The following is a 26,396-nucleotide window of genomic DNA, read 5'->3' as shown; positions in this document are numbered from 1 at the left end:
AGTGATATAACAAATGATATGAATCAATATGGTGTTGTAAAAGATTTCCAGAAGTCCTAGAAGGAGATTATGTAAACAACAGTCACACATACGCCTTCTTCAGCAGCCAAGAGATAATCCAAAACCAACCTATTGTCCATTGCTTCATGTGTCAGGGAATCCAATGATCCCCACAAGGTTTTGAAGTCCAGCAACAGTCTTTTTATATGTTTGGGAATCCAATGATTCCAGCAGATTTTTAATTCCTGCAACAGTCTTATAATTTCTCAGAAAATCCAATGATTCCTGAGGGCTTTCAAGTCCTACAATAGTCTTATCATGTCTCAGAGAATCCAATGATTCCTGAGGGTTTTCTTTTTTTTTTTTCAAAGCCATACTGTTTATTAATAAATGACAACTCTCATTTTCTAGTCCTACTTCCCCCTCCCTGCCCCCAACCAGTACTCAGAATAAGCCCGTACATCTCCCAGCCTTTGGGCAGAAATTAAGCATAAAGGTTCAACCTCAAGTCAGGTTCCACAGACACCTACAAGTGAAGGGGGCTCAGAACCAGTTCATCCTCTGCATGAGACCCCCAGCACAGCAACTCACCGAGCTGAAGACCCCCAGGAAGAGAGCTCCCAGGGAGGCCCGTATGCCATTTCTGGCTAGGTCTAATTGCCTAGGAAGACTTTCCTTTGGATGATCCAAAACTGAGCCCTAATTTCCACCTAGTGTTGACTTCTGCCCTCTGGTGGGCAGAGCAGACTCAACCTAATCCCTCTTCTGAGTGACGGGTTTCACTGGGTTCCTAAGAAACTGGACCGTGGGCCAAAAGGGGGCCATGAGAGTGAGTGGGGGGAGATGATGGCTAGACATGTTAGTAAGTGGAGGCAGGTCACAGTCTTCAGGCCTCTGCTACCATGTCTCAGAACAGAAAGACACACACACCTTCTCTCATGACATAAGCCTAGATTTGTGGGAAAGAAGCCAATTTATGAAATTAAATAAAGTCCATACATAAGGGGGGAGCGCAGGAACTGGGGGGATAGGGGCTCCGGCTGGCATCCATCCTTCACACCCCTAACCCCACCAAGGCTGACCCCAAACATCTGGCCCAAGTAGCAGAGCTTAAGTGCATAGCACCATCCCCACCCCTACCCCTTTTCCAATGGGACGGGGGAGTCTAGAGAAGGGCCAGGGAAGAGAAACGGGCAAAGGAGGCTCCAATCCCTTAGCTGCCAGGGTCTATTTCTCCTGCCCCAGGGTCCCTGGGTAGGTAGGGAAGAGAGTGGGCCAGCAAGGTGAGAGCGCATCGAGCAGCTCCCAATCTGAGGACCTAGAGGGGTCGAGGGTAGTGGACTCGATTCTCTGGAAATGGAAAGGGCAAAGGAGACCCCTGGCTAGGGAGGGCAGAAGTCAGAAAAGTAGGGATGCCGCAAAGCTTCTTCCGCTGAGATGCGCTGAACTGGGTTACACTTGAGCAGGTTCTGCAGTAGGTCCCTCCCTGTGGCGTTGAGCTTGGGGACAACTTGACAAGTGATGTAGTTGCTGGATACATGGGGTAAGGCTTGTAGTCTGGAAGCTTGGTCATGGCAGGCCACTGCTCTTCAGTTGGGGTCCCCAGCAGCCGGAAGATTCTTTTCAGTTGATCATCTACATCATTCCCAGGGAAGAGAGGCCGCCCAGCATTGGCCAGTTCTGCAAAGATGCATCCAGCTGACCACATGTCAATGGATGTGGAGTATAGTTTGGTCCCGAACAGGACATCTGGTGGACGGTACCACAAAGTGACCACCTCTGCAGAGTAACATCGAACAGGGATCCCAAAGGCTCGTGCCAAGCCAAAATCAGCCAGCTTGAGCTCCCCATTCCGATTAATTAAAAGGTTCTGGGGCTTCAGGTCCCGGTGCAGAACATTACGGCTGTGGCAGAATCCAAGGCCTTTAAGCAGTTGAAAAAGGAATGACTTCACAATCTCGGGGTCCAGGTCTCCATTGCAACTGTCAAAATATTTCTTCAAATCTTGGTCACAGAACTCAAAAACCAGGGTCAGTTTCTTGTCACTGTGCAAAACATCATGAAGCCTGACAATGTTCTTATGCTTCAGTTCCTTAAGCAGGCAGATCTCTCTCAGGGCTGAGCTCGGTACCCCCTCGTCGTCATCGTCCAAGCGAACCCGTTTAAGTGCCACGATCTCGTGGGTCTCTCGGTTCTTGGCCTTGAACACGGTTCCATAGGTGCCTTCGCCTATCTTCTCCAGTTTCTCATACTTCTGCATCACGACGACCACGGGGCCCCTGGCGAGCCCCGGGTTCCCAGGCTAGGACCCCGGCTCAGCTGGGGAGGAGGCTCCAAAGAGTCCCCCCAGCGATTCCTGAGGTTTTCAAGTCCTACAACAATCTTATCATGTCTCAGAGAATCCAATGATTCCTGAGGATTTTCAAGTCCTACAACAATCTTATCATATCTCAGAGAATCCAATGATTCCTGAGGGTTTTGAAATCCAACAATTTTTCATGTCCATGAGTCAAACACCATAACTGCCACGCTCTTTCAGTGGTGGGCACAATCTGCAACGGAACCACCAATATTTTTTGGGTTTTCTCCTTCGTTTCAAGGGTCTGCTCTGTCTCTCTTCAATGGACAAGGTGAATATAGCTTGTTGGCACCCATCTGATTCCTTCTCCACCTGTAGAGAGACAAGCAAACTCTCTCCCCCAAGCAGTTAACCTATCTGGTCCATTCCATTCACCACTTTCTGGGTCTCTCCACATCACCTGGCGATTATCTAAAGATAGTGGAGCTGCTCGCACTGGACATTGCCCTTCCGGTGTGTTATAAAACCTGTCTGCCGGAGCCAGCGCATCTTTGTCAAAAATCAAGAAGTTAATAGTATAAAAGGCTAAATTGAGAAGTTCTCTAGGGTTACCTGTGGCTCTCCCTTTCTTTTGTTTTTGGAGGAGTGTCTTAATGTCTCTGTTGATCCTCTCTACTATTGCCTATCCTTGAGGATTAAAGGGTATGCCAGTGGTGTGTAAAATCTTATACTGTGCACAAAAGTGTGCAAAATGTTTAGAAGTATATGCAGGTCCACTATCTGTTTTTATTGTTTGTGGCACACCCCTAATTGCAATGCTTAGATAAGGAATTCAGTGACCACTCAGGCTGTCTCTTTTGCTGCTGGTATTGCAAAAGTGAATCCTGAAAAGGTGTCTACCACAACATGGATAAAAGACAGATGATTGAAAGATTTATAATGGGTCACATTCATTTGCCAGATTTCATTGGGTCTCAAACCACGAGGGTTCTTCCCTGGAGGCAGTGTAGGAGCATGGAAAGGAAGGCAAGCTGTACAGCTTTTTACTATGCTCCTAGCTTCCTCTCTTGTTATTCCAAATTGTAAATATAAAGCTCAAGCAGCCTAGTGATATTTAAAATGAGATTTTTGGGCTTCTTGAAATAAGGAGTATTGGTCAACATAGTTAGAAAGCTATCTGCCTTTGAATTACCATCAAAAATAGACCTAGAAGTCCACTATGAGAGTGGACATGCAAGATATAAATCTTACCTGGATGCTTTCTCACTTGTTCTTGAAGTTTCTTAAAGAGCTGATATATATTAGAAGCTACAAATTTTATTTGGGCTGTGGCAATTCTTTGTACCATACCTACTGAATAGGCCAAATCAGATATTATATTTATGTCTCCTGGATAATAAGTAAGAGCTAGAATGATCGCATACAATTCATTCTGCTGAGTGGATTGTAAAGGAGTTCTGATTACTCTCTTTATAATTAAGTCATGAGAGTATACAGTGCAAATACTATGTTTTGATGCATCTGTAAAGATCATTGGTCCTTTAAGAGGAACTTTAGAAACCTTTTCTTCAAGAATCCATCGCCAATTATGTAAAAGTCTGGTTATCTTTAATGGCGATCCATGTGTAAAATTTGGAGCCATGGCTAATAAAATTTGCCATTCTGGGATGGTTTCACAGCACACATTAATTTGTGTATTAGCATAAAAGGTATATATCTTGTCAGGTCTTATCCCAGATAATCGTGCTGCTTGCTTAAAGGCCTTTAATAAAATTCTAGCCACAAGCTCTGGGTAAAGAGTAAGGCTTTGTTCTGGTTGTGCTTTGAGGTTCACCCACTCTATCACATTGTCTCCTTGATGAAAAACTGATATTTCCAAGGGTTTTTGAGTGACTCTTTCAACCACATTGGATAAAGCCAGTTCAACTTCTCTCAAAGCCACTTGAGCTTCTTTTGTAAGCAGGCGTGGTGAGTTTAAAGCACTGTTTCCCCTTAAAATGTCATATAACGGTTGCAAGTGATAGGTAGTGAAGCCTAACACTGGTCGCATCCATTGGATATCTCCTATCAATTTCTGAAAGTCATTTAAGGTGTTTAGCTTCTCTGTTCTTAAGGACAGTTTTTGTACTGTAAGCACCTTAGGGTATACTTCGTATCCTAAATATTGAAAAGGAGCATGTCTTTGAATTTTTTCTGGGGCTATGTACAATTTGTAGTTCCTCAGTGTTTCTATGTTCTTTTGTAGACATGCTTCTAACATTTGTTCCTCAGGTGCACATCCCAATATATCATCCATGTAATGTAATAACATAACTTTTGGAAATATTTTTCTTACTGGAGTAAGAGTTAGCAGCAACATACATTTGACACATAGTGGGGCTGTTTTTCATTCCCTGTGGCAAAACTGTCCATTCAGATCTTTTATAAGGCTCAGCTAAATTAATGCTGGGCACTGAAAAGGCAAACCTTTTCAAATCCTCCTTATCTAGAGGGATAGAATAGAAACAATCCTTAACGTCTATAACAATGTCTAGACAATTGAGTAGGAGATGGAAGTCCAGGCTGAAGAGTTCCCATAGTTTCCATCTGTTCATTTACCTTTCTTAAATCAGTCAACATCCTCCATTTTCCAGATTTCTTTCTTACAACAAATACTGGGAAATTCCAAGGACTTAGAGAAGGTTATAAGTGTCCTTGGTCAAGTTGCTCCTGTACTATATCTAATAAGTAATTTTATCTTTGGCTAAGGGCCACTGTTTTATCCACACTGTTGTATCAGTTTTCCATTGAATAGGAACAGGTAGAAGTGTTGGCAGGTCTTCAACAGCAGCCCTGCCTAAAAAAACTGAAGTACTCATTTGTAATCCTAATTATTGTAAAATGTCTCTTCCCCACATTGATGGAGATTTTTTCAACTATAAAAGGACTAAAAACTCCTGTTTCATCTTCAAAAGTCCATCTCAAAGGGATAGCACTAACTTCAGCTGCTATTGATCTGCTTTAGGTATCTGCCTTAATCTTTGGCCTGTGACTGGGCCAGTTGGCACCTCTAATAACTGTATGATCTGCACCAGTATCTACCAATCCTTCTAATTGTATGCCATTTATATAGATAGTGAGCATAGATTGGTCAGCTGTCACAGCTGCAGTCCAGAATATTCCTGGATTTGGTTGCTTGGAGTCAGAATCTGGACAACTATCAGTTGATAGACTTATTAGGATTCTGTATCAGTAAACCTGATGCTACTACTTCTCCTGTTTGATAAGTCACACATTGTCTACCTGTATTAGTGACTGGATATTATCTACACTGTTTCCCCTGTTTCCCACATCAGTGTGTGGATGGATTGTTTTGTAAGTACTCTCAGGATGTGAAATGGTCAAGCGTACTGTGCCTGGAGGAAAGGGATCCATAGTCTGGAGAGGAACAGATTTCACCTCTCCAGGGGATATCTCAGTAGTCCCAGATACATACAATTCTATTCTCCCTAACTGTAATCCCTTTCTCCCATCAGGTTGTTTCCTGGTTGATTGATTGTGTAATTCCCCTTCTCCCATCATATGGCTTCCTGGCTGATTGGTCATGTCTGGGTACTAGACTTCTAGGCACTCTCTGGGTGCACCATCGGCTGCCATCATGCCCCAAGTGTTTTTTGCCTTGGGCCCTGGAGCTGGGCCCCTCATCCTGTTTCCCTGAATCAGACTATATTCTGAGGCCCAATGGAAGCCTCTGTTGCATTTTGGACATGGGTTTTGGGTCTTGTTCTCCCACCCTGTTTTCTCATTCTGTCTCTATGCCAACATTGAACTTGCAGATGCCTTACTTTACCACATTGAAAGAATTGATGAATCTCTCTTGAAGTCCCTTGCCAAAAGGGGCCCTGTCTCCCCATGTTTGGATTTTGGGAAGTCTGCATCATAGCCTGGCTATAAAAGGCATTTGTGCCCACTGTGGCACAGCATCTTATGATCTCCTCTAAAGGAGCATCTTTGCATAGTCCTAGTATAATTCTTCTGCAAACCTCATTAGCATTTGTATCAAGACTTGATCAACTTAAGTATGCTTTCTATAGAATCTCTTCGGGATGAGGGTTGGGGTGGGTGGAGGTAGGGGGGGGATGGAGGGGGAGGAACGGGGGAGAATCTTTTCCTAACATCTGCCCCATTTCAGCTACAAAAGGTTACTAGTTTGGCCCTTAACAAAGTAAGTTCCCTGTTTGTCTATTAAAATACTCACCCAATTACCTGGCCACCAGAGACCCAAGTAGGGTCCTTGGTCCCACATTAGGCACCAAATGTAAAGACTGAGTTAGCACCCTGGATACCTTAGAATCATCCAGAGTCAGGATAAGCAAAAGTACTTGATCTTTATTCTTTGTCCAAGTGAGAGGAATGGACACAGGAATCTCCACCTTCCTCTCCTGGCCAGAAGTCACTCTCGCTTCTCTTACTTCAACCTCTAATCCCTCCTACCATCCTCTGTATACACCAGCAGATCAAGCCAGCACAGGATAGTGGGGCGGACCATTTTCCAAACATATGCTAATAAAGTATTATCCAATAAGTAATTAGTCTTAAGTGCTCGGCTGCCCAAGTGCGTCTGCTCAGTTTCAGCCCATTACAGTTTGCCTCTTTTCCAAATTGGCAGAGAGGTAGGGATTTAGTCTGGTGGGGCAGGAATGGAAGAAGTATGTGATGACCGTGTATTTTAAAATCAGCCAGAGTCAGGAAGTCAGAATAAGGGAAAATGCTTGATCTTTATTCTTTGCAGAGGTGAAGGGGAATGGCGATAGGAAGTGAGAGCAATCCCGATATGAATCTGGCCAGCAGTGCCTCTGGCTCTCACACTTCACCCACCAAATCCTCTCCTATACAACACATCAAACTTGCACAGAGAGTGGGCAGGACCATTCTTTCTCCAAGCATATATTAATAGAGTATTGTCCAATTGCTAATAAGCCTCAAGCACTTGGGACCTCAGTGCAATGACTCAAGAGCTTCAGCCCATTACATAAGTATGCAATGAAAAATTACCAGAAGAAAAAGCAGGATCCAGGGATCCCAAGGACTAAGAATAAAAAGATACCTTTCTTGGTCAGCAGAAATATGAACTGAAGGGAACTTAGAATCTCAAGATCAGAGAAATGAAAGGGATTTCAGAGTGCAACAATGGCAGGTTTCCCTGAACTAGAAATATCCTAAAATTCCTGGGCTGAAAATGGCCCACGTACTATTTAGGGTAACCAGGCTTTTGGACACGTCTTATTTGACTAACATGGAACCCACTGTGTCAGGTTCAACTGGCTTATTGGCTTTGTCTCCACCACTTGCCCTTCCAAGTGGGCAAATGAGTATAGGTGGCACAACACAGTTATTACTGATGTTTGACTGATACATTTGGTTAAGGCCAGTTTTTATGTGAGGAACCTTTAACAGCAGGGGGCTAAGTCAGGTCTCAGTGTGAACTGAACCTTCTGAAGAGTGTTTTTTTCTATTCAGTGTCCTGTTATTGGCAGGGTCCTCCAAACACTTGGTTTATCCAGGCTATCAGAGATTCTGTAATTGGCCTTATGAAGGAAAACCTGCCATTGTTCCAACCTATATAGAAAAACAATATTAATTTTCCAGACAGGACATATAATATCTGAATTACTCACCAGGTGCTGGCCTACTTGTCTAATAACTTGTAAATTATTTTCTAGTCCCTCTAAAATATAGTCCTTTCCTAAAGGTAACAGTATATCACCATTGGACCCTAGATTACCCCTTGTCTAACAAAGACTGAAATCAATCTAGGGGACTGAACGCAATATTGCTCAAGGTATTAGAATATTAAATCATTATCTATAATCTAATTCATGAACTTCTATCCTATCTGCTTTCTCTGTTCACTATTCCCTACTTTCAAAGGTTCAAAATATTAGCAAGCTCAATCATACAGCTTATTGGAGATAGAATAAAGGAGGGAAAGATTCATCTCTAGTCAACTCCTGGCTCACCTTTAAGTTGTCCTCCCAGATTCTCTGGGACAGAGAGAATCAATTCCTACTATACTCACTGATGACTCATGGAAAAGGTTTAGAAGAAAGAGAATGCTTTCTTTATCTCAGGATTATAGATAAATAACAAGAGAAGACTGTTTCAGTTTATCCTCCTGCAGACCAGATATATGGGAGTTCTGTTGGCTGTTGGATGTTGTTTCGGGATAGTTCGATTCCCTTTTGCCAATTATGCCACATATACTTAGTCTATACTTCTGGCACTACCATCTTAAAGGACACTCCTACAATGTCAGAGAAAAAAGATTGTGAAAGAAGCAGTAGGGGAAAAAAAAACCCAGGAAAAGAATAGAAAAATCCAATATCATACATCATTTGACCCCTTTTAATCTCCTTGGCTTTCTGTGCAGAGCAGCTTCTACTTTCCCTCTTTCTCTAGGTTTTCTCTAATCTCCCTAGGGGTAGTGTCTCGTAAATTATCTTCTAGCCATTTCCTTCTCTCTAAAATTTTTCTGATTACAAAGATATCCTCAGAAATGGGGGGAGAAGGGGAGCGGGGAGGAAGTAGGGGAAGAGAGAATTCAGAGCCACCAGCTTCAAAAATAAGGAAGCTACACTTTGTCAATTAAGTGACTTAATCAAGTTCACACCAAATCCTCTAGTTCACTTCTCTCATCTGATTTAGGGATCTAAGAATTAAATACACATTAAATCTAATGAAGCATGTGTAAAGTGACTATGATGTATCAGGCATCTGGGGATAGAAAGAAAGGCAAAAGAGCCACTACTCTTGAAAAGATCCCAGTCTAATGGGGGAGAAAACATGCAAACAGTCAAATGCAAACAAGCTCTAAACAGGAACATCAGAAAGAAGGCATTAGCAATGAAGAGGCCTAGGAAAGACTTTTTATATAAAGTAAGACTTTAATCCATGTAGTGCCTAGATGGATGAATATTGGTTGATAGATGAGTGATTAACCAAAAAATGGGTGATAGACTTATGATTGATGATGACAAATAAATGACTGATGATAGATAAATAAGGGACAAACACAGAGACAGAGACAAATGGCATTTATTGTATGTCAAACACTGTGTTAAGAAATTAAGACTATAAATTCAAGCAAAAAAGATAGACCCTAACTTCAAGTACCTTATATTCAAAAGAGGGAACTATGAGACTTTTTAAGTTGATTATTAAGTAGATATTAAATAACTATTTGCTGGAAAAAAATGCTATATTACTACTCCCAATTTTAGATTTTAAGAGACTAAATTAATATCTAATTATAGAATTCTAGGTCAGGCAGATAGAGAAGATATTATTAGTAAGAGAATCTTCCTGGAGTCTTTCAAATCACCCCACTGATAACTACTTACTTTATATATGATTAAAACCATACACTTTTATTTTGAGACAATTGTTTATTAAGTTACTTGCCCAGGACCTGGCTATCCCAAGACCATAAACTTATGGAGAAATTTAGACATTCACTTAACATAGGAGAAATCATGGGAGTATCAAATATAAGGAACATAAAGAAGATTAGTTTGGCCAGATTCTAGAATATGGGGGACAGGGTAGGGAGGGAAGTAATATATAATAAAGTTGGAAAGGTAAACTGGAGCCAAATATTCTCGCTAAACTATAAATTAAATAGAAAATTTCCTATGTATATACATATAGATGCACACAATGTATGTGTGTGCATATGCATGTGTGTGTGTGTTTTTAAAAGGCAGTATACCCATTGCAGAAAGATATGAGTTCAAGTCCTGTCTCTGACAAGCATAGGTCCTGCAACTCTGGCCTAACAAGCTATGCAGCTCTCTAAGGCTCTACATTGCAGAAAAGGCATCATCCTACATTGGTGGGTAGAGTTTTCTCATGTAGGAATTCTCTATCAATAATATCATAAGTCCACTCCCTATCTCTGCAACTATGTGTATATACATACACACACATATACATATATACATTTTCGTTTTTCTTAATACTATATTCCTGCTACCCACTTCCAACATAAGCTGCAAAAATGACTGGCCATTCATGTTTTCCCACTTAGACTGTAAAACCCTTGAGGGAAATGGCCCTTCCTTAGCTATCACCCACTCAAACAGAATTTGGCTTGCATATATAGTAAATATATGACACTTAATATGGATTGATGGATGGTTTAGTTCTGGGTCACAGCAATGTGGCAGTTAAGAGGAACAGCCAGAATGGAATCAGAGAGGAGCTTAGAGTTCTGACTCGGCCCTGTTTCCACAGTGACTCTATGGGATGGCAAGGTTAGCCTTGGTCTGAGAGGGTCTTCAGAGCAATAACCAGTAATCGATGCTGAAAGGAACCCTTATTTTTTGGGACAAGACAGTGGAGAAGCAAGGAGGCAAAACTGTCCATAAGGCTAAACCTCCTCCTGGGGGATTCCTAAACATTAATTCGTGCCCACGTTCAAACTGTTTCCACTGACACCAGTGTTATCACTCTGTGGTAACCCTGGAGCACCGAAGCCGTCATCGAGGAGCCGGCCTCGGCCGAACCCCTGGACTCCAGAGCCGACCTCCCAGATCCCCACTCCCTCTCTATGTGGACCAGGAAGGAAGAGAGGGACAGGAGTGGGAGCGGGAAAGGGAACGTGAGTTACAGCGCCAGAGAGCCCCTGTCTATGGCACCCATGAGGCTGAAGAATTGCCTGAAGGTGTCTTAGGTAAGAACCCATAAGTCTTCCTGTCCTAATAATCTCTTTATCCCCTTCTCCCTTAACCTTCAAAAAGTTTGGTTCTCCTGAACACTATCGAGGGAGGGACAGGAGACAACAGATATTGGGTAGCACCTGAGAACTTCTAGGTCAAGGATAATTGAGAAGGGAATGTTATCTAGATATGTATGAAAGTTACTAAGCAAATACAATAGAGCAAAAGTACAGCATTGAATCAAGAGCTGAAAGAAATCTTGGACATTATCTAATCCAATATCTACATTCAAGGCTAGCCCAAGGCAAAATTGGGACTTAGGAAGAAAAACACTTGTAATTAGAAGACTTGGACTATTTTTGGTCATTTGTACCATGACTGGGCAAGTTTACCTCAACTGTGTAAGGAAAGAAAATCTCTTTTGAGCCTTCAAGGCTCCTTTCCTGTGGCAAAAGATCCCCTTAGGGAAGTGTAGTCCTTTCAGTCGAAGAAGTTCAGATAAATATATTCTCACTAAAGTGTCAACAACAATCCTCAAATTAAAAAAAAAAAAAAAAGTTAAGAAAATAAGGCAATGTCTAATAGAAAGGTATGAGATTAGAATGATATAATTCCAATTTTCAACCCTCAATAGTGGGGTTGATTATATTTTGGAGAAGGACTTCAAAACCATATCCCAAAGAGCATCTTCCGTTATGCTCATGTCAGCACTGGCCTCCTCATATGACCCACCAAACAACCCTGTAATAAAATGAGATCATATAAGGTACTTTGTCTTAAAGCTGTAAACAGGCATTTGGGGGAATTCAAGCAAATCAAGGTATCCATTTTCACAAAACACTATGTAAAAAGTCAGCCAACATTAATAGTTGAAAAGATAGATACAACTTGGAGCTATAGTTACTGCAATTATGGAATCTTGGTTTACACAGAATTCTTTTCTCCATTGAGTAAATCACTGGGACAGCTTTTCTCAAAAGAAATCTTTGCTATCCCATTAGGTTGCCTTCTATTGGTTCTTTCCATGTATTTATAATTTTGTATTATTTGGCATTTTTACTTCTAAAAGTGACCACTGGAAATGAATATCCTTCTTAAACTATTCCAAGAGGATCAGTTCTGAAATCGGAGGACTGGGTTTGAATACAGTAGCTAAATAATACCAGATAGAGTACTAGAGCTGGAGTAGGAAGACTTCTCAGCAATGGGAGTCACCGTCTGCCTCAGTTTCTTCATCTGTAAAATGAGGATAACGGCACCTACCTCCCGGGATTAAGGATCAAATGCATTCTTTGTAAAGCACTCTACAACCTTATTATACTTTGTAAATGCTATTAGTAATAGCCTAAGTGCCACCTGCTACGTTCTGACCCGTAGCTAGTCCCTTAACTTCGAAAAGAGTTGGAGGTCTTCTGTAAAATAAACAGGTTGGGCGGGATGGCGTCTTAGGTGCCAGGCAGCTTTGGCTTAACGCTAAGAAACAAAGACAGAAGGATGGCAAATGCAGAGGAAAAGACGATGATAGAGTTGTTCTGGTTTGGGATAGCATGAATAGATGGACGTTTAAGAGCCTACTGTGCCGCGCACTGTGCACGTACAAAGAAGGCAGCAAGCTCATTCCCGGGGTGTTTGACCGCAGGGCTCCTAAAGCTGCCAAAGACATCAGTAGTCAAAAGGCTTTTAAGCGCCTAGTAAGCACCAAACCAGGGTGAGCGCCTCTGGACCGAGCCTTTTACCTTCCCGGTCCAGGCCGAGGCGCCCACATAGTAGGGATGAGAAAGGGGGGAAGGAAGGGGTGAGAAGCGGGTCCCGAGAACGCGCCTTCCAGGCATTGACACGTCGCTCAGACGCGGTGGCCTCGCAGAGCTCCCCGCCCCTTTCTTTTATCCCTTCCCGGGCCAAGGGCCGGGAGCAGCAATCCAGACCGAGGCCACAGGTCCTGTGCTTGCAGCCCCCAGCACTTCTCCACAAGGGCCCGCCCGGTTGCGCGCGCACCCACAGCGCGGCGAGCGAGCGGGCGGGTAGACGCGAACGTGCAGAGGCGCTTGTCTTGCGTGGCCATGGAGGACTGGGTCCGACCCCGTGGGCTGCGCCGCCGCGGGCGGGGGGAGGCCGCGCTGCTGCTGATGGTGGTGCTGCTGCTGCTGCAGGCTGCGGCCGTGAGGGGCAAGACTGCCAAGGAGCCCGACGAGCAGCAGCGGCCCCGGGCCCCCGAAGGCGAGTGCCATTTCTACGCCGGAGGTCAAGTGTACCCGGGGGAGGCGGCCCGCGTGCCGGTATCGGACCACTCTCTGCACCTCAGCAAGGCTAAGAGTAGGTGCTGCCTCAGTCCGGGGGGAGGGTGGGGGGTGTCAGTGCTGGACCCTCACGGGCGGGGCCCTTGGATGTGGGACTGCACCCCCAAACCGCAGCACGGTCTGCGCGGCCAGACTCTGATTTGGGGAAGCGCAAAGGATGTTGAGACATGTGAACATTTCCTTAATGAACCCACCGCAGGCCCCGAGTCCCGCGACCTGATTGACCCCCGGGCCTGTTGTTAGCTTCTTATGGAGTTTTAAATCTGTGCCCCATCCCGGGTTTAGAATAAGTTTTACACGTGCCATTGTATTCTAGGACAAAAAGAAAGAGCACGCTAGCGGAAATTTAAAGATAGGGGCTAATCTGATTTGTGTCACTTGGTGTTTGAGTGACATTGGGCAAATTGCTTTGCCACTGGCCCTCAGTTTCCCCACCTGCAAAATAAAGGGGTTGGATTAGTCAGTCTCTAAATTCCTGTCTAGTTCTAAATTTGTGATAGTGGTAGTGATGATGTAGTAGTAGTAGTAGTAATGGTGGTAGTAGTAGTAACAATAACTAGTCAGGGTGATTGGATTAGAGCCTCTAGGTTCTTTTTCAGCTTCAAATGTTCTTTCCTGTTATCTATGAGCAATAAAATTTTTCCTTTTCAGACCAATAACTTTAATGTTTCTTAACAGCTTTTTTTGTGTTTCCCAAAACTAATATAGTACTCTTAAGGAACCAGTGGAAGAGGAAATGGAATGGGTAAATTGCATTAAATTTAGGTTCATACACCTTTGTTCCCAGCCAATTTGACTATTTGCCTTTCTAGCTTACTTTAAAAAGGACACGTCAGTGATATTATATGCAAGTCAGGAGAAAAAGATTGTATGCCCCGTTAAGAGATTTTAAGACTAACGCTTTGAGGAAAGACTATCATTTTTAGTGTTTTTGATAAAATTAAACATCAAAGGTAAATATGTGTATTTATTTATTCGACCAGCGCATTGCAGAAGTCACTTAACAAATGTTTTATGGATTGATTAAAAATCTTGATTAAATCCACGAGAACTATATCTGAGAGACACTCTTTTAAGTTTAGAAAAATCATATGCTTTGTAAGTGGAAACAATTGCTTAAGATATTTTGCAAACCTTAAAATTAGTCTAAATGTGAGTTGTTATGATTACCATCACCAAGTGGCTATATTCCCAAATTGCAGTTATAAATGTAATCAGAGACAAATCTGAACTGATACAGATCCAAAAATTTAAACTGATACTATCATTTTGCTTTCTAAAAACTTTTACTTTCAAGTTATGCATATGATAAATTCTGTATAATTGCATGCTTCCAATAAAATCATACTTTGATGGAATGGAATGGCATGGCATGGAGAGGACCCAGGACCCTTGATTTCTCAAGAGTTAAGCCTGGTAATTTTTCTAAGTTCAGGGAAATTCATCACCAGTTTTGCTGAATGATACATTTTTCAGTTACAGTAAATTTCAAAGACAATATATATTATTGAGGGAATGCTGTCTACACTGAAGGGACTTCCCACATCAGTAATTAAAAGATCTTTGAAATAATGTAGACATACACACTTAAATTTTAAGAAAATTTTTATAAATCTTGTTATATCAGATCCCTTGTCATTATTCCACAAGCAAAATGAATCTATATTTGTATTTATGGCTTTCATTTTGAAAAAAATTGCTGTCACTTCTGAACAGTTATAATTTCCAAATCTTACTGAATTTTTTTTTAGCCTAGTAAGGTACCTTAAGATGTTTGTGGCATCTAGGCATTTACTAAACAAATTATACCAATCCATGACTTCTCATGAAAACCAAAAAAAGTTTCCTGTTTGCCTGAAAACACATTTTTACTTTTATGTATTTGCTTCATTTCTAAATAGGTACTTAACAAATTTATTCTTCAAAGAGCTGTAGCTGGAGTTCAGTTCATATATATAACTTGACTCTGAATGTCTGCACAGTTTTTCCAAGTACATATATATTCAAGTAATGATACAGGCAAACCTGACTTTGTAAAAATCAAAACTTACTGAACAAAAGTTAACAATTTTTTTCTCTCTTTTTTTTAATCACCTAGGTAATTTTCATTAATCACATGAGCATCCCCGTGTTTTGATCCCTACTGACTCCTTATTTTGATAATTTGATCATTATAATAATTCTTTTAATACTCAGAAATCTTTCTTAGCACAAAACATAAAATTCAGTTCAAATCTGCTATTTGAGAGTCTCTTTGCCTATCCTTGAAACTGCCATTTTAGAAAATTTTATAAATAGGTACTAGCTTTGGAAAGTAGAAAAAATGGATCAAAAATTATGTTTAAGCCCTCTTCCTACTTACAGCACCTGTTTATCAATATTTGCTGAAAACCTGTCAAATTTTGGGTGCTATACTGAAAACATATTCTCTTGCTTTCCAGAAATTTCAGGGAAACATCATTGTCTTGTTAGCCTTCAGAAACCAAACAGCTATCTAATTTATTCATTATTTATTTTAATGACGTTTTAACATTCTGATAAGTGTTATCAAGTAATAATGATTGTTAACTAAATTCTGGAAATCTCTCATAGACCTAGAGCCCTCTTCCAAAAAACAAGCATTTGAAACTTGTCACCCAGTCTTCTGTAACACTGTACGCCTTGTTTTGTGTCAGAAGTATTCATTAGTATGAAAGATGATTTTCTAAGAAGCAGCCTCAGGCAATTTCTCCTGCAATTCTCTGTGTGACATAACCTTTCAGATTAACTATGTGTGCAATTTCTTTTTTTTTTTTTTTTCAAGTTTCGAAGTCAGCACCTTATTGGGAAGGAACGGCTGTGATAAATGGAGAATTTAAGGAGCTCAAACTAACTGATTATCGAGGAAAATATTTGGTTTTCTTCTTCTATCCACTTGACTTGTAAGTAAGACTCTCCAAAGTATTATACATCAAAACTTCAATTAATTAGTATCCAGTAAAGCAGAAATCTCATGTCAGTTAACCAGAAGTTTTTCTCAACATTCAGCTTTTGGAAATGATGCAAACTCAAACACAGTAATTCCAATATCCTAACTTACTCTAACTACAGCATTGTTATTCACAATTATTAAAATACGTTAGAGGAAAGAGAAATTGAGCTTAAGAGTTCACAGGGAGATTTTGAATCCCAGTTGTAACAAGTCATGTAACTATGAGCATGTCGCTTAATTTAGTGACTTTACCTGAGCTTTAGTTTTCTGCCAAGAGTATGCCCAAGTATGATATTTTCAAACTCCATGAAAATAAGAGTACGCAAAAATAACTCCAGGTTTGCTATTTGAATACAATTACTTTCTAATATTCCATAAAAGTCTTTTTAAAGTGCTTCCTTATGGCATGGAGCTGATTCTGGTTTCTTAAAGTTCATGCCAGAGGAGCATAAGTTAAAGAAGGTTTGAGTTTAGACTTAGTGATGGATTGCATATTGTCAGATGTTAGCTGAGCTAACTTCTGATAGAGTCATCACCATATAGGCTTCAGAATGATGTGCTTTTCAGCCTTGCAATTTGAAAGACCATCTAAGCCATATTGAGGGATTTTTTTAAATCAAAATCCATAGAGGGAGTACCTATATTGGCAAAATTACAATTCATTGATTTTTTTTTTATGATGCTAAAAAAGGAAATAGAAAAATGCTTCTTGGCATATCTGCAACAAATTAATGTTACCATTTCATTAGAATTCATTTGGAACTTCTTCAGTACAGTTTAAGCTTACTGGGAGACTACATAAGCCCATCTCTATTGGTTCCTCCTTAGATTCCTCCAAATTGGGAAGATTTGGCATTTCACCATGAATTCTACCAAATCAACTTTATTAAGCTGTTTAGCTGAACAGATCTGTAAGAAAAAATTTCTAATTAAAGTAACATGTGAACAACTGCAGTGTGTAATATGGCAATCAAGTAAAAACTCAAACTGAAAAATACCTATATATGAACGCACAAAATAGGGGTGTGCTGGTAAATGTTTAGCAAACAAGCTCTCCTGGTGCTACATATTTTAAAATACAATCTGCATTATTAGCACTTTAAAGTAGCAAAGCAATAAATCGAGCCCAGAATTGTACCAGTTGCCAATTTTTGAAGTGTAAATCTCGCCCTGAAAATTTAGCAATCAGGTTCTCCTGTTAAAGCTAATTTATGGATTAAATAGGAAAAAAACGTTTAGAATTCCTTAAGTGAGAAGACTCAGTTGATTTTACTATAAGGGCAAAACACCACCCTCCCCCCAAAAAAACCCACCTTGGATTGGTAAAATAAATTTTTTAAAAGTAGACTAAGACAACGGAAATATGTTTGCAATTCTGATTTGTTTTTAAAAAACTCAATGGGAAACAAGTAGTTATTATTCTACAAGTACAAAACATGTCAGTTCTCCTATCCTCAACATGTTACCTGGAAAGAGTCTTGAGGTTTTGTCCCAAAAGTTATGTTTTGTGGCTTTCAACAAAGTGATGAAATGTCAGGCCTTTTTTCTGCCACTGTTTTTGTTTATCTGCCCTAAGTCATTTGGGGAAATCAGCCTGAGAAACCAAAATACTGGAAAATTTAAATTGAGTAAAGGAAACAATTCACTCCTCAATATACCCAGTATTTCTCCCAGTGAGGAGAGAAATAGCTTTTGGGGAAGACAAAGGGTTGTAAAAACTCTTTAATTACCTAGAAGCTGGATAAGTTCTTTGTAGTAGTCAAATATTAAGTTTTAAGCACTGTTCAAATCACTAGGGATACAAAGAAAAATTAAAGAGAGTTCCTCCTCTCACGGAGCTCATAATCAATTGCTAGAGATGGTTTGCAAATAATCCAAGTATGAACAGACTGTATATACAAGGTACACTGGAAAACAATCAGCAGAGAAAAATTATCATTAAGAAGGATTAGGAAAGTCTTTTCTGTAAAAGGTGGGAAGCCAGAAGGCAGAGTTTTGAAGAGGGAGAACATTGTATGCATGGGGAAACAGCTGGTGAAATGCCCAGTCAGGACATGAAGTGTCTTGTTCAAAGAACAGTAAGAAAATGTCATCACTGAATCACAGAGAAATGAAGGTGGGGAAGAAGAGAGGTGGCTTTTGTAGGATATTGAAATAAGTTCTAGGATTCTTGAAGGAAGTGTCAATTGGTCATCTCTAATAAATTCTGGTATATAAAAGTTTCTGGAATCATCAATCAGAAGTATCTTCTAAATTGATTACTGTGTGTAGTAATTTCATATATCAGAAACTGATATTTTACTGTATATTAGGCCTCTTAGAATCTAGAGAATGTTCTGAAGAAAATGGAAATTGTTTTGATACTAAACAAATATGAATAATTTCTGAGAAAACTGAATTGCTTTTTCTTTTTTTTTTTTTTTTTTCCATCTTTCAGCACTTTTGTGTGTCCTACTGAAATTATCGCTTTTGGTGATAGAATTGAAGAATTCAAAGCAATAAATACAGAGGTGGTTGCATGCTCTGTTGATTCACAGTTTACCCATTTAGCATGGTATGTGTTTTGCCTTTACATGTTTTTTGTTTTTTTTAAATTACCTATTAATTTGTAGATCTGATTCCTTTACGGCAATAAAAATGTACTTAAGGTTTTATATCAGAATATTCAGTAATTGATTTATAAAGTGGAAAATGAACTACTGATCTAATCAAATTAAAATATGAATGCCTAAGAAGACTATTGACTTTTTAAATGGCAAAAGTGGATTAAATGCAAAATTTATGAAAAGATAAAATATTTTTGAATGTGGCCAATGTGGAAGTGGATCAAGCCTCTCCAAAAGGAGGGGGTAAATTCAGTGATAAGAGAGCCATTTTCAGAAAAGAAAGCTAGGGGAATAAGAAGGGGCAAAAAGTATGATAGAAGTGTAACACAAGTTTTGCTTGTTTTGTTTAACTGTATATTATATATAATTTTTTTTCCAGTAAAGGTGGGGAGAAGAGAAAAAGATAATTAAACTGTACTTTTAAAGAAGGAAAAATATGATGTTGATGAGGGAAAATGCTGGAGTTTTAAAATTGTGCCTGTATTTGATTTGTGACCTTGAGCTGAGAGAAAAAGTATCTTTGAAATTTGTCATTTTATTGATAAACTTTTTTAGGGAGGCAACATTGTCCAGTTGAAAATGCTAAACCTGAGTTCAAATCCCAGCTCTTCCTTTTCTGAATTTGGCAAATTACTAAAATGAATTACTTATTGCTAAAATGAAGGGTTGGACCTCCAAATCCTTTTCACCTCTAAATAGAGGTGATTATTTAGTAGAAACACCGTGGTATTTAACTGTTTTTAGCTGATGAGAATCATAATCTATAAGAAATATATACTGGATTTTTTTTTTTTTTTTTTAAGGATTAATACCCCTCGGAAACAAGGTGGTCTTGGACCAATGAAGATTCCACTTCTTTCAGATTTGACCCATCAAATTTCAAAAGATTATGGAGTTTATCTGGAGGACTCAGGTCACACTCTTAGGTACTTCCTTCCAAATTTATTTCCTACTCTACTTTTCTTAAAATGAATTTTATTTGGTTTAGTGGATAACAAAGTTTGTTTAAAAAAAATAATTTACATCTTTAAGGCTGCTGTAAATGCTTTAGGAATGTTGTATGAATGTATGATTATATCTGTCTCCATATAGTAGATATGTGAAGAAATAAGCCATTTCAATTATTTGTATGTGCATATATAATATACATATACTGCATACTGAAATAATAAAACCAACTCCTCTGATATGGATGAAAATTTAAGAGAAGTCATTAAAACAGTTTTCACTAGGCCTATAATGTTAATGTTAAGTAAATAATTTTCAAAAAAAAATTGGTTAAAACATCATTAAATCAATAATCTGGGGGGCGGGGGAAAGCAGGGGGAGAATAGTGACTTATCCAGGGTCACACAATTAGTATCAAGTGTTCGAAGCTGAATTTGAACTCAGGTTCTCCTGACTCTGAAGCCAGTGCTCTATCCACTGCACCACCTAGCAATCCCAGGATAATAATCTTCAAAGGATTTAATTTGGATTTGTAAGTAGAAATTATTTTTGAATTGTACATTGCAGTGGCAGCAGTCAATCCTTCAGATTAACTTTGCTGAGAAGGGTTGTGCCAGTTTTAAGATTAGGTTCTTTTGTCAGTTAATTTTGTGTCACTCTTTAATTTCCAATTACAAGGTTTCTGAGCAGCCAGTGATGTCTTCCATGTATAGGAAGATAACACTGTAACATTTTAATAACATTTGTAAATTATTTTTCCAATAAAAATTAAGGATTTTTTTTTTTTTTTTACTTCTCCTGCCTCATGGGTATTGTAGATTGTTATTTAGAGTACAGTCTTTACTATCTATATCATATCATATATGTATCACTGAAGGAGTGGAAACTCCCAACTTTAATAGGGGTTAATTTCATAAGTCATATAGCCAGTCTGTTTCCTCATCTATGGAATGGGGATAACAGTTGCATTTATTTCTTGGGGTTTTAAGCATAAAGTGAGATTGATATTTATAAACCTTAAAGTGCTATATATAAATTCTAGCCACTGCTGTTGTAACTATGATGTATCTTTATTCCTATCCCAATGGCTCATCCTAATGTGTGCATGACTCTAGGTTTTCCAAAACTATCATAGCAGAGGCAGGCTTCATATATCTACATATATAGAGACAGATATAATCATACATTCATAATCCTTAGACACCTAGTCCACAGACTTCTGCAGGAAAGACTGCATTCTCACTGTGGACTGGGTGTCTAAGGATTATCCTAGCCAAGTCAGGCGTATGGTATTGAATATTTTATTTAGCACATCAATTCTTAAACACTTTCCTAAGTTACAGATAGGGTGAAATTCTGCTTCATTGCAGGAAATACTTTTACTGATAAATTATACATTCTTGAAGAATCAAAATTAGGAGTAAATTGTTAGTAGTGAACTAATAGTAAACTAATTAGTAAATGAAATTACTAGAAAGAAAAATATTAATCCAGGCAGATTAATAAAATTCTTCATTTCACATGGTAAATGGTTCCATTGTAGTCTCCAAGCTTTTATATTGACTGTGCTTCCTCTTGATATCTCTCTTACTCAGTTCAAATTGAATCTCTTTCCCTCAACTTCCTTCTACTCATAATATAAATAAATATATTGTTTATATTTTATTTTTATGTACGTGTCCCTGTTAGAAAGCAGGGACTACTGTGTTTTAGCCTTTCTTTGTATCCTCAATGCTTAACATAGTGCCTGGCTCATCATAAGTGCTTAATAAATGGTATGTTGATTAATAATTGATTTGCATAGAAATAACAATTAAATACATGCAAGTTGATGAAGCCGCTGAAAGTGTGAAGAGAGAAAGGTTGTCCAGGACAAAAGTCTTTGGGACAGTTAGACAAAGTGTTACCATTGATGAGCCAGCAAAGGACATGGCAGAGAAGGCCTAGTCAAACAGCAAGAGAGAAGGAATAAAAGAAAATGTATCATAAAATTCTAGAAAGGATAGAATATCCAGGAAGAGAGGGTAATCATCATTGTCCAGTGCTTTAGAGAGGTCACATTAGATGAGGACTGAGAAAACATTAGAGAAAGCAGTTTCAATTGAGAAAGGAAGTTGGAAGTGAGATTGCAAAGGGTTTATTAATAAGTGAGGGGAGGAAGTTAGGGACAACAAATAGACATGTTTTCTAAAAGTTTGGCAGAGAAAGAGAAGTGACACCTTCTCTTAACCTGGGGTGGGAGGGAAGACTTGTTCAAGTGGAGTAGGGAGAAACCCAGTAGATAAGGAAAGTTGCTAAAGAAATAGAAAGACAAGAGAAGATTCACTTATGTCAGAGATTGAGAAGAGTAAGTACTTGAGGATTATCTTGAGTTTCTCCAGAATAAATATTGCTTTCAGATTCTTAGTGATAAAATTAAATAAAATGGGTGATAAAAATTATTGGGTGACACTTTTTTTCACTTTTACAAGATATATTTATCTTGTCTATGTAACTTCACTGTCCTTTCCTGTAGATGGAAAATGTTTGATTTTTGTCCTTATACTTGCAGTGTCTATCACATAACCAATGCAAAACAGAAATCTGTTGATTAATTCCTTAGCAGAGAGACTTAAAAAGTAGGATGTTTGTACACAATTAAAGAAGAAAAGTCCCAGAGGACTGTTTTAGATTCTGTCTCTTGAGTCATCCATTGTGGATATTAGAGTGTAGAAACATTTGCCTTCAATGAAAAAGAATTTTATTTCTTTTAACTATTCTTCAATTTTCAGAGGTCTTTTCATTATTGATGATAAAGGAATTCTACGACAGATTACAATGAATGATCTTCCTGTTGGTAGATCAGTTGATGAAACACTACGTTTGGTCCAAGCATTCCAGTATACTGACAAACATGGAGAAGGTGACTTTTTCTTTTCTGTTTTAGAGTTAGAAGCTATCACAGGCTTTTTATTTTATTAGTCTAAAAAATAGCAACACAAAAATAAATTTAGATATGGTCATTTCAGTCTTCTGATTAAGCTGTAGTTCAAACTGAGAGCTAATTCACTTTTATTATTTGAGAATAAGTTTAATTTGCTTAGAAAATTCATTTCACAGATTGTTACTAGTACATTCTTACCTACTAAATTCAAGGGAAAAAATAAAATCAGAATCAATTACTTAAATCCCACACAATTTAAAATTGGGTTGTTCACTCAAGAATTACTGAAGGTAGCCATAAATTTGTGACAGTGTAGTTTTTTTTTCACTTTAGGTTTCTATAATTAAAAGTATGCCATATTCTTACTGTTTTAATGAGCACTCATTTGTATTTACCCATTGTTTTGGTTTTCAAAAATATAGTAATTTCCTTGAGTCTCCTTGTGACAATTAGTGGAAACCTATCATTAAGTTCCTTTGCTCTAGGGAGTTTAATGGTGACCAAACTAAATGAAAATCTCACATTGTTTAACTTACAGTACAGATCATAATTTCCTTAAACATACAATTCAGTGCGTAGGTCAAAGGGGAAGTTTCTTTTTGTTTTTCAAATATTCTTTTTGCTGGAGTAATGAACCAGGCCATTGGGTATAAAGTGCTAACTTTATGTGACTTGCAGTTTGGTAAGAATTCTATATAAATATCTAAGCTCAATTCTCTAATGATTTTACTTGAACAAATTTTCTAAATAATATTTGAAACGAATTTAATTCGGTCCATTTTTTCATTGTAAATTTTTAACTAAACATAAATTGACATTTGTGAACATAGGCCAGTTTTCTGTTGGCTTATTCAGCATCTGAAATTTTTTGCTTAGGGAAAACAATATTATATAAAAGTAGAATGCTCAGCCCCATAGAAGAATTCTTCTGTAATTATATAGCAGTAGCATTCGGTTCCAGTAATTAAAAAGAAATCAAAGATAACTTTTTTTTAAGTTAATATTTGATTGCTTGCTTTTCCTTCCCATTAGTTTGCCCTGCTGGTTGGAAACCTGGTAGTGAAACGGTAAGTTTAACTGATTTGACTTGAGAGTGGAAGCAAGGTAGATGGAAGGCAAAAATCAGATAAGCTTAGAATGTGATTTCTCATGGTGGCACTATCTTACTTCATTAATGGGCCCCAGTGTCAGAAGGCAAAACTTCTTAGCCCTTTAGCGAGGGTAATTGGAGCTAGAATATACAGACTTCTAAGATCTTGCCAAAATTTGACTTGACTTAAAATTTACACTATCTTCGAGTCTGTTTACATCCAATATAATTTCCCTATAGAGTAGAACTCATGCTTGTTTATTACGGAAAATATCAATCTACTAAGGTGGCACAGTTAGTTAATGGCAGATATGGGACTACAAATCCAGTCTCCTGACACCCAGATAATGTCACGGGTTAAAAATTCACATTTATATAATTCTTTGCAATATACAGAACCATAGGAAGCTGGTTTCCATTATACCAAGTTCCTCTTTAAATAGTACAAAGCTCCATGGAGTTAGTAAAAATTCCAAATGAAATGCAAAAAAAGTATTTTAGTGTATGCTTTAAAGATATATGACAATGACTTGGATTTGATTAATTTTTGAATGAGTTACATGTACCTTACACACTAACAAAGGCAAAAGACTCCTTAAAAAAATACTATTAAGAAAGAGTCTATTTGTCATATAAATTGTTTGCTTTGCATGCAACTTGTCAAACGACTATTGCAAAGTGTAGCATTGTATCAGAAACCTCTTTCTAGATACTAAGATATCAATGCACTTAATACTTTTTTATTCTTGAATATACTTCAGCAAGTATTTATTTATAGACAGCAAGTGCATCCAGGGTATTCTCCCTAAGTGCTAAATTTTTAGTTTGGCAATAGTTATAGATTTTGAGAATCACTGACCCTTTTTATTCCACAAAAATTATAATTTAGAAGAACTCTAATGTTCCCATTAAAATTGAGATAACTCAGATCACTTAACCAAAAATTTTTTCTAGGAGGAAATTACTTTTAAAATAAATTAACATCTGTAGACATGCTCTATCAATGTGCTTGATTTAATTAGATCAAACCTGAAGAAGCTATGAAAGCCTGGTGGCCAAAAGAAGAGTTGTAAGTATATTGAGGGAATTTGTATACAGATGTTAATCTACTAAACGAATTATAAATCTGTTAATGGAGCATTTCAAATGGATAAATATGAAGAAACGAGACTTAATTGTTCTGTGCTAAATGTGCCCATGTATTAATAGTGTTTCTGACCCTGGACAAGTGCCTTCATCAGTTATATGACACTTGGGGCCCTTCCCAGGTCCTTCCCCATTTTAGGCCTATGATCCTTTGATCATATATGAAAAAAATAAGTTTTAAGTCATAGGAATGAGCAAAGGCAGCTATTCAGTTAAGTGATTTTCAAATGTGAAGACAAATGTACAGACAATTCTCCCCTGACATAAATTCACATTAAAAAAAAAAAAAATCTTATGTGAACTGGACTGTTTCCTCTCTCCCCACTCTTGTCCCTCTGCTCCACATTTGAGAGCCTCCCACACCATACCACCTCACCCCCAAAAAACAAACATAAACTTGCCAGTGAAGGCCGTGCCAAGAGAGGTTTGCCCCTCCCCTTGAGACCTTTGCTCTGCTTTGCTCCTGCCCACATATCTGTCTGGTTTCCATCTGTAATGGTTTCATCCTCTCATTTGTAGTCATGTCCCTGTCCTCTGCCCATTTCTCTTTCTTGTCTCACTTTTCTCTCTCCCCAGAACCCATGTATCTTTAAACCATATGCTGGACCCACTTCTCACTCTCTCCCCCTTTGGCTCCCCCTTTCTGCCTGGCTTCCTCCTTTCCCCACATGCAGGAAAATTCACATTACATAAAGATTGCTTGACATAGAGTTCTATTGAATGGTCCATTTTGGTAAAGAGAGAATGTACTTTGAGTATGATAATGAGCCTTCTGAATAAATTGCTTTCTTCTTTCTTATACAGATAATTCCAGATCCAGCTGGAAAATTGAAGTATTTTGATAAACAAAATTAAAATGTTTGCTCAGGTCATGTCAAGTTCCAAGATTACAAATAAAATTTTAGTGTTTTGATACTAATTTGTGTTTGTAGTGATTGGAATGCACCTTAATAGGAGGAAACAGAAGGGGGCATGATGTTACAGCACCAGGAACACTGCTTCCCATAGCCCATGCTATTTATTCCTTGATGAATTATCTTGGAGGACTCACAACAAAGAAAGAAAATCTGTTAAGAATTCTTTTGTTTCCTTGGGGATATGAAAGGGAGAAGTAGTCAGACCCTGCTGAGAAGAGGCAGCAAACATACTCTGCTTAAAAAAAAAAAAAAATCCTTGTCACCAAAGGCATGATAATGCTGATTTTGTGAAAATGTACAGTTGTGCTGTACATATAATAGTAATATACTATTTAGCATATGGACTATTCAGGTGAGAAGTATAATTCTCCATTGTGTCATATACACCTCAAAAAGTTACTGATGTACATAATAGCCCTTAAATATCTACTCATCCATCATCATTTAATATATTTCATACCCATTAGTTCTTACAGTTCATATATCTACTCTCAGGGTCACAA

At 38.5% G+C, this 26,396-nt stretch overlaps 2 protein-coding genes across 3 annotated transcripts; one reads left to right on the top strand and one right to left on the bottom strand.

Moving 5' to 3' along the window:
- Positions 1-829: 829 nt before the first annotated feature.
- On the bottom strand, positions 830-2,344 carry LOC127557914 (cyclin-dependent kinase 5-like). The gene is given in 2 exon segments (XM_051991191.1): positions 830-1,532; positions 1,535-2,344. Coding segments are annotated over 2 exon segments (876 nt in total). The 5' UTR covers positions 2,261-2,344; the 3' UTR covers positions 830-1,382.
- A 10,541-nt stretch (positions 2,345-12,885) lies between these two features.
- Positions 12,886-25,895, top strand: PRDX4 (peroxiredoxin 4). Of its 2 annotated transcripts, XM_051985110.1 has the most exons (8): positions 12,886-13,308; positions 16,096-16,213; positions 18,701-18,817; positions 19,673-19,795; positions 22,589-22,719; positions 23,773-23,807; positions 24,853-24,899; positions 25,781-25,895. In XM_051985110.1, exons 1-8 carry the CDS (start codon positions 13,056-13,058, stop codon positions 25,782-25,784), a joined length of 828 nt encoding a protein of 275 aa, XP_051841070.1. In that variant the 5' UTR covers positions 12,886-13,055; the 3' UTR covers positions 25,785-25,895. The 2 variants fall into 2 exon arrangements, with proteins under 2 accessions (XP_051841070.1, XP_051841069.1); XM_051985109.1 differs by lacking the exon at positions 24,853-24,899 and having other exon boundaries at positions 12,899-13,308.
- The last annotated feature ends 501 nt before the right edge of the window (positions 25,896-26,396 follow it).

The sequence above is a fragment of the Antechinus flavipes genome, chromosome 3 (genome assembly GCF_016432865.1).
Source record: "Antechinus flavipes isolate AdamAnt ecotype Samford, QLD, Australia chromosome 3, AdamAnt_v2, whole genome shotgun sequence".
Classification (NCBI taxonomy): domain Eukaryota; kingdom Metazoa; phylum Chordata; class Mammalia; order Dasyuromorphia; family Dasyuridae; genus Antechinus; species Antechinus flavipes.
The sequence above is the reverse complement of the archived record's forward strand: the minus strand, read 5'-3'. Positions and strand labels throughout refer to the sequence as shown.